At 39.7% G+C, this 9165-nt stretch overlaps 1 protein-coding gene across 2 annotated transcripts; it reads right to left on the reverse strand.

Moving 5' to 3' along the window:
* Positions 1-338: 338 nt before the first annotated feature.
* PSMD12 (proteasome 26S subunit, non-ATPase 12) lies at positions 339-9165 on the reverse strand. 2 transcript variants are annotated; one of them, XM_061455309.1, is made up of 11 exons: positions 9027-9165; positions 7260-7319; positions 6911-7039; positions 5439-5546; positions 4428-4532; positions 3911-4060; positions 3619-3753; positions 3199-3311; positions 2653-2827; positions 2072-2149; positions 339-783 (listed from the first exon to the last, which is right to left on the reverse strand). In XM_061455309.1, exons 1-11 carry the CDS (start codon positions 9132-9134, stop codon positions 574-576), a joined length of 1371 nt encoding a protein of 456 aa, XP_061311293.1. In that variant the 5' UTR covers positions 9135-9165; the 3' UTR covers positions 339-573. The 2 variants fall into 2 exon arrangements, with proteins under 2 accessions (XP_061311293.1, XP_061311294.1); XM_061455310.1 differs by lacking the exon at positions 339-783 and having other exon boundaries at positions 2073-2204.

A 9165-nucleotide genomic window follows, 5' to 3' on the forward strand; every position in this document is an offset into this window, starting at 1 on the left:
TTACCAAAGAAACTGAAAATCAGTGCCTTGCACCAAGCAAAGTTCAGGTAGATTTCTCATTCAGTTTAGAATCAGAAGTCTATCTGTAGTCTCAAATCACAAAAAATAGCACTATTCTTAAGCATGAACATCCAGAATTTTGCTCAAAAAGTATCCTGACATAACATTAAAATATTTTAAGTTACCTCAATGCATGCTATTGCAAAACCCTAGGATTTTATTATATACTGTATATCTTCTCAATCTCAGCCTCACAAATAGTCCTGTAATGAAATAACCACAGAATTATGTGTTAGAGAGATACAGGTATACATGAAAAAGAAATCACAAGACTGCTATTATACAGGCAATACAGTTTTATTATGCTCTTCCACCAATTGTAGCAAAAACATTAAACAACTGAAAGACTAATCAAGGGAACTTAATTGTCAACAGGAATTTCAGATTTATGTTCTAAATTTTAGACCAGGAAGGCCTGACAAGGAGAAAACAAACCATACACACATTGGAATAATAGTCTCTATTATGAAGATTTTATACCTTCTTCAAAAACACTGAGATTACTGAAGCACCTTACTGCAGGTTATGTATCATCTCCTCTTTGGCAATGAGATGCGTGGTTTTGTTAACTAGGGCCATGAGTGAGTTGAGCTTGTGAGACCAGTCATTGAGTATATTGTTTGGGTCCTTTGGCCTCTGAAAATTGATAATTCCTGCCAGCCTGTCTACCTTAGCAAAGATGGTTTTATTAACTACCAGGTTAGACAGGAACTCCTCCGATTCCTGTAAAGACAAACAACACTAAGTCAGGATAAAAGCTTTTTTATCTATAAAACATCAGAATTCCTCCCCAGCATTAAAGCAGGGAACAAGATTTTCTTTACACTCAACAGAAATACAGCTATAGTAATATTGTACTTAAAAGCCCACGCAATTAAAACTACACACGTTGGCACTGCAAGGTAATTACCTTTCATGGAATTAGAAGTTTAATATCCTACACCAACAGACTTTTACACTTTGGAACACTTGGCTACACGGGTATCAGATCAAGCCATCTGAGAAGAGGGGCATAGGAAAATCTGTGAATTACTGACTACTGTCAAACCAGGTTTATTTGTGGAAAAGAGCAGATTTAATTAGAAGGAAGTACGGCAAAGCTTTTCACTTGCACTTGAAATACCAATATGCCATGATGTATGAACCCCTTTGGAAAGCTCTTGAAAACACAAAGGGGGATGACAGAAAAACTACTCCTGCCCATGTCCCCGAAGTACAACCATCCATGAACAGGGACATTTAAAGGTGAGAAACCAAAACCCTGTTTTATCTTCAGTCAGTTTTAATTAGCCATTGACAAAAACCTTTTAACACTGAAACACAAGACACAAAGCTCCAGCATTTAGATGAGATGTTGAATATAAGTGAATTTTTAAGAGCAGCTTTTGCCGTATGGGCACGTGCATCATGAAACCGCGTTCTGCCTGGATTAAAAAAAAAACATCAGTTTTCTAACTCCCCAAAAGGCATGAAAATACACTCAGGTCTTCATGTTGACTAGCAAAGCAACAAATAACTGGATTAATATTATTACCGACTTTTACACTCCTCATAAAAAGAACCCAGTGAACTGAAGTTCAGTTAATGCTCCCTATCTATTAGTATAGCACACTTCATTCTCCCTGTAAGACCTGAAAAGCACTGGTAACACAAACGAGGGATGAAGGACAGGCTGAGGACAAAGCCAGGAGAGCTGCAAGAATAATACAAATATTATTCTTGCATATAGACAGGCATATAGAGATACAGTAACAGCTACTTATATCCATAGCCACAACAAGTGTAAACACTGAGAATTGTGAACCAAGCACTGTACTTCTACAATGCTACATCTTCCTGCATTGTCTGTAAAACAATGCCATGATGATCCATGGCATCACTTACACAGCTTTCCGAGCAAAAAAACAGAACTCAAAGAGAACATGACTTTGCCTATATTTTTGCCACAAACACATGTACACATATGCTTCCAAACCCTTTATGAAAGAAGGATAAGGAAAGTAACACTTACATCAACAGACAGATCCAGGAGCTGTGCCATTCTCTTCATTGTAATTCTGGTGTAATATTTAGCCATTATTCTAATATTCTGGAATAAAAGTTTTCAGAGCAGAGAGTTATGTGCAAAAAATAACTGAAGCAGACTGCAAAAATATAAGAGCCAATGTTAAAAGCAGATTAGGAGCTGTGTAAGGTTCAGAAGGTACACGAGGTAATTATGAACATGAGTTCCTTTGTTTGTAAAAGGCAGAAAAGTCTCTACGTGACAAATTAGTAGGTAATCTAATCAACTAATTACAAATTCAATACAAAACAAGACTTTCAAGTTTCTGCTCCATTGAAACGTGAATGCTAAATCTCACAATTTGAGTGCAGTATAATCTGTGTGTTCTGGCAACTGTGCCAAATACCTATCAATAATAAAGAGAGATGAGCAAATGTTGAAAATGGAACACAATGGACAAGGCAACTATCTGCTGCTTTACTACATGCTGCTTTTGTTTCTCTTTGTAACTGAAATACGGCAAGTGAAAAGCATTTTTAGTTGAGGCGCTGAATACATAGCTAGAGCTTAAAAACTGCCAGACTTACATGTTCCACAACTCTGTTCTTTAAATCCTTCCATCTCTTTTCACCTTCCTCTGTGCAGCCAAAAACATCTGTTGCAGGACTGTCGAGGGATCCTTCTCTCAATTCTTTCCCATATTCTTCAACTAGGGCAGTCCATCGCATCAATTCCATGGTGGTAAATAGTTTTAGGAGGTCTCTAAATGATTTAGTAAAGTTGGCTTACAATCCTGTATTAATAAACCTCATTTCATACTTAAATAGATCAAAGCAGTACTTTAATATGCTTTCATTTTATTTCTATTAGTATTTATTGTTCTTCATGAATGTAATACTTCACGCTATGGGGGCGGCTCAAGTCAGACTGTGTTGCTAATAAAGATCTTTCTCTCATTAAAGGACATTTACTTTAATGTAGAACTTGCACAATCATGAATATTGCATTATTTTTCATACAGCATTAAATTCCCAGATGCTGACAGCAGACTCAGCACAGTTTCCACTTGCACAGCCAGCCTAAGAGAAACATTCTTTGTTTTAACTAAGAACCGTGTTAGAAAGAATACTTACTTATACTTGGGGATTTCTTCTAGCTTTTTGTCACTACTAATTCTGTGCACCAAATCGGACTGTTCGTTGTCATAGGGTGAAAGAATTACATAAAGAACAACGCTCTTCAGTGCCTGTTTAAGAGGAAAGAGTGTGGGTTTTCTCCCATAATTAAACAAAGGAATTGAAAACACTTCCCACAGACCTCAAGAGTTTAACATGTAAAAGGCTTAAGCCCAGTGTATTAAGTTTAGGTGAAACTGATGTTATCTTGCGGTAAATTAGAGCTGTTTTCAACTAATCAATTTGTTAACACAGCCATTAAAATAACCCCAAGAACAACAGACTGATGAGCTACTTCAACTCTGTAAACTGATCTGGTATAGAAATGGGTATTTGCCACATGAAAATACAGACATTTTGTATGTAATGCTTCTTTACCTGCTGCCACTTCTCGCTTTCCGCCTGGATACAGGGAGTATCATAAATGGCTCTGTAGTGCTTGCAGATAGAGAGGTAGGAGCCTTCATGTTGATCCAGCTGGATCATTAAGTTGTAATATTTCAGCTTTAGTTTCTGAAACAGTGGCAAACAGCAAAATTAATACAGCTCCGTGGGTCATACTGGATCACAGAAAACTAAGGGATTCAAATACACTTGGACCTGAAGACAGTCATAGCAGATTAAAATTGGGAAGGGCAGAGGGAGAGGAAAATGTCCTCCAGTGACTTACTTCTGTGTTTTCTTCTTGGAAGAATTTTGTGTTAATTTTTTTGCTGATAATTTGAGTCCGAATATAGTCTTTTACAGCTAGACAGAGTCTCATCTGCTCCAAGATAAATTCTACACGTTCCTTCTTTTCCATTGAACCATAGGTTTCCACCTAAAATGAAAATGTAACTATTTAACACTGTCAAAGTCAAATCAAATGAAGTCTTCATTGTGCAAGGAGAGTGGGAGTTTGTCAGGGTGGAGAGAGGGGAACAAAACAGAAAAAGCAAGTGAAAATGGAGAAAAGAATCAGAAGAATCCATTAACACTGAACTCAATGCACCACCTGGAGAACTGAAATCTGTTTTCCAAGTAGGAAATATTCTAAGTAACCCAACTATGAGACTAACGAAACCAGCTAAAACTGAATTACACTTTGACTAATAATCTCATTCCAGGCATTTCTGCAGATGTACCTGATGAAATTTTCAAAGGATAATCTAAGAGATGACATGATTTTGAGTGACAAGGCACGTTACCTGCAGTTCCTGCAGAATAGAGGCAGCCTCTTTCACTTCACCATTCTGTTCTTTTATTGTTGCAAGTGTCTTTGTCAGGCGAGCACGTTCAATTTCCACATATATCTGAAAGCAGAAGCCATAGTTTAAACACTGGCATTTTCTAAAGTGTGCAACTCGAAGTCTGCAACCCAAGACATTTATTTGATGTTGTCATACAACCGATTAATTCCTTGTGTTTCTATCCTCTAGACTGACACTATCTACAACACACACAGATAAAATATGATGGATAGTTGATGCACCAGAAGCACTTGGGCCAAATTAATCTAGAAGTAATACTTAATACCATTCTTTAAGTAAAGATAAAAGGATGTGCTCTGTGAACAAAGTATTAAATATTTTGACTAAAATACACCAAAACAGATACAAAGTTAAGACTTCCGTGGTTAATGGGCAGTACCATTTGTGCTGTATTACTCACTCCTAACCAGCTGTAAATCAACAACACCTGATTACTAACAATTTAGACTTTAAACAAACAAAAGCCATAACTAACAGAAATTTGCCTTATTCCAGAATTATTTTCTTAAAGCAAAAGGAATATTATGTGCACAATTAGCTTGGTATAATGTTTTGATATCACCTTCTGGTTACCGTAACTGTATGTAACACCTTGCCGAGTGCATTGGAAATTAAACTAAACCTGCCCATTTCTCTTAGAAATTCAAATGCATAACATTTTCCAAGTGAAAAATAAATGCCATTTTAGCGCTCTGAAATGTATTATTTTGTTAATAATACATCCAAACATCTGCATCCTGGAAATACGACCAGTGTTTTAGCACATTACTTGACTGTGACTGCTGTCTTTTGGACAGGAATATACTACTTGGTTTCTTGGGTTAACTTAAATATTACTTTCGCTTTTCTTTGTACAAGATTAAGAAATAACATTAAGAAGCTACGCTTTTAAAGAAGGTGAACATTTTTATTCTACCTTTTAGACACTGTCTTAAAACAAAATCTTACTTTTCCTTCTGTAACCATACGCAACGTGTCAATTAAGCGCAGTTTGACTGGCAAGTCTGTGATTTCTTCAACGTAAGTACAGCACTGCTGGACCATTTTAGCAACTGCCTAGAACAACAACAGAACAGAAAGCATACCGTGGGGTTAGATTTTGCAAAGGTATTCAAACTATAACACTCAGAGGTAAGTACTAAATAGTTTCATATCAAACTAAAGATACTCGTTTCAATAAGAATGTAAGATACATCATCGCTTTGACTCATAAAATTGTGTGCAATGCTGCTAGCAACTGATGCTACAAGTCAAACGTGATGCTGTTCTGTCACTTCTTACATCTCAGTTTTTCCAGTGATACTCAGTTCATCCCACATGGTTCTCGCCTTAAAAGTAGCACTCCTGCCAAATCCACACAGCTCTCACATGGACTGACAAAACTTATCTGTTTGCCCTAAGACCTGCATGGTTGAAGGAAAGTGTATCTTCTTTTAAGGGTGTGCACTAGCCCTTCTCTTTAGGACACCTGCAGATTTTTCAGGAAGGAAAGGAAGAGGGGCAATTATTTCTGATTGATGCTTTCCCATCTCTGCATATTCCCAAAGAGGCACCAATAAGCAAGCATCCTTCAGTGGCAAGCACAGGTACTGGTATATGTTCTCCTGTTAACAACGCTGACAAAGGTGTTAGAATTATTATCAAAATACATACTTCTAAAAACCAGAAAGCGGGATGAAACTTCTAGAACTTCTTCCCCAAAAAGAAAATTCAGCCAATGAATTGGAAGCGGAAATGATTCAAGTCTTCGGCCAGTCTGAGCAAGTTAGAGAACTAAACTGTACTGGACTTTTACACAAACTCCTAACGTTTCTGTACATTAAGTATGTGACCTTTTTCTTCCTAAAGCAATGATGCCATTAAAATTACCTGCTGCTGAGTTCTAATTAAGTCAAACTAAACGCACAGTGCAATAAACTTTGTAACCTCTTAAGCGCAAGTGCATTCAGCTATCCCGATGGCTGATTTCTGAAACAAAACTGAATTCCAGAGTGTGAGTTTCAGAAGCAAGCATGTAAATCATATACCTTATTTGAGCACAGCAAACTGTAGTAATTGTTTAATGGACACCTCATGTAAACACGAAAAATTAACAATAGGGAATTCAGGCTTTATGCAGAAGAGCGTAAAGATGAATCACCATCTAAAAGCATTGATACGCATGAAAGCAGAAAGCCACAGCTGTGTTGCCAAGAATGACAAGCTGGACCACAGGGTGCTGAGGCACCACATGAAGACAGATGAACTCCAGACATCAGTTTCATTACTGGCTTTCATATGCCTACCAAAATACATCAGAAGCTAAGAAGAATACACTGAGGCAGGCGCTACGAAGTCAGGAAAGTCCCTAGACACTAGGGGGAATCAGATCCATAATACATGATCGAAATGTAAGGTTTGTTTCAAAGGATTAAATTCACCTGTTTTAACTGACTTCTTCTCTTTGATAGAAGAATAATGTTTTCATTAAGGGCATCCCAGTCCTTAGCTTCGTAACACATTTTCACTATAGCAACTAAGATACGGGATGTGGAGACCATGTCAGATGCCTGCAAAAAACAAAGAGCGTATTAGTGATGGACTGAACAAGCTGCAGACCTCCATGCCTTGCATTCCAATTCTATGAAGGGAAAAAACCTGGTTATTCCTAGCCTCACTGATTTCCTTTTTAAAGAAAAGAACAGCAGAAGAGAAACACCAGACTGCAATTCCCCACACGACTTGAATGCAGTGGAACAGGAGGGGTGTAGGACACCATATGCTGCTTACCGTTCGTGTTTGTTTTTCCAAGGAGAGAAGGTTTTCAATTACTTCTTGCAATCTTCCTTCCTAATGTGATAGGGAAAGAATTATCACAGTGAGTGAAGAACACATTTCAATTTAAATGGAGAGTAGCTCCAATTCTCATGTAAGTAGAAACCAGACCAGTCCGCACGCTCATTTAAGTTTGGGGTGTACTACAAAGGGGTTTTCCCCTTAACAAAAGAAACATACACTGTATTAACTTTAAGGTTCTACACACAGATGAAACTGGAAAGATACGAGTTCCATTTCTGCCCAACACATGCCATAAGTTGCTAGGTTTCTCCCTCAAGACAGACAGGTATCAGGCAGGTTAGATCAGCTCACATTCACCCACCTAGACAGAAGGCTCATTTCTTCCTAGCCAAAACAAAGCTTTCAGTGAGAACAGAGATGCAATTAGATACCTTGGCCAAGAAATTGTTCTACCATTACTTTCATCCACATTCATCATATCTTAATTAGAGGGTATTACAGAAAGTATAAACTACATGTTTTACTGTCTAAGCATGGAACTGGGACTTTCCAACCCTAACTATTCTATGATTCTATATTCTATAATTATAATACTGTTGTTTTTTGGGGGTTGAGAACTGTATTAGCCTATCTTTAGAGAACCTAAAGATGCCACAATGTACTTTTAGTCCTAAATTGTAATTCCTACCAATATCTCGTAAAAAAGAAAGTTAATGTTTTACACTGGATTTAAAATGGCAAAGCTGGAAAGGGCTTGGAGCAAGCTGCTCTAGTGGAAGGTGTCCCTGCCAGCGGCAGGGGGTTGGAACTGGATGAGCTTTAAGGTCTCTTCCAACCCAAACCAGTCTGGGATTCTATGATCATGGGGGAATTTGGGCAACTGTGCGGCTGCAAAAAAAAATGGTTAGAAACTAGAGAATTAATAACAAAAAAGAGAAAATTAGATTTATTTCTAAAACACACCCACCCCACTGAGACCTTTCAAACCAGATGTAATGTTTTGTCAAGGATGTGCTCTTACTGCACATAGCAATACGTGTTATGAAGCAGTGACCATGGTCGTGGTGTCCATACTCATGCAGAGCTGTGCCCATGAACGCCTGTTCCTACTCTCCATACAACACAGTCTTAAGATAATGTAAGATGTGTTTTGCTCATCTTAAGGCTACTGCCTTCAGAATCCTACATGCGTTTTACAGAATAACGTGTCCATCACAACAAGACGTGGATCAGGCAGGGTATTTGTGGCATGGAAAAAATGAGATGCCATCCTACTGCGACAGAACCTAACAGCAAATCCCCTCTGTCTGTTATGAAGTCTGAGATGAGGCAGACCATTACAAAAAGTCCTTAACACACACCCTATGTGTGATTACTTCTATGAACCCACCAAAAAGCCATCCTGAGGTGGCCTGTGGCTGGGTGCACACACGTTTGCTGAGCAGATGCCAAGCACCCCATCAGCCTGCCATGGCTCTGGCCCTTCATGCCAGCCTTCTGGGGCACGTACACAGCCCAGTCAGCACCAAAGCGCTGCCTGCCCAACCTGACAGGATCGGCTGCACTCTGCTCTCCTCTCGCCTCCCTCCCCACCCTCCCGTGCGCTGCCAGGGAAGCAATGGAGCAGCCCCGACTTCTCCCTTTCCCCAAGGCAGGGCCGGGTGTCAAGAAGCGGCCGCACGCATACCCCGGGCCTCCCCGAGCGCGGCCTAGCTCACCCCGCGCCATGACTCAGCCCATCCGCCCCGTCCCGCTCACCTGCGCCAGCCGCTCGCACTCGGGCAGCCGCTGGTCCACGGTCGCGCTGTAATCCACCTCCATTTTCACGATGCGGCCATCGGCCCGCTCCGCGCCGCCCTCCGCCATGGTCCCGGCTGCGCCCCGCGGCCCCCGCCGG

This window comes from Pezoporus flaviventris, unplaced genomic scaffold, assembly GCF_033815535.1.
Source record: "Pezoporus flaviventris isolate CSIRO_AGI_PZ_B2104156 unplaced genomic scaffold, CSIRO_AGI_Pfla_v1 ptg000020l, whole genome shotgun sequence".
In the NCBI taxonomy this organism is placed as follows: Eukaryota; Metazoa; Chordata; class Aves; order Psittaciformes; family Psittacidae; genus Pezoporus; species Pezoporus flaviventris.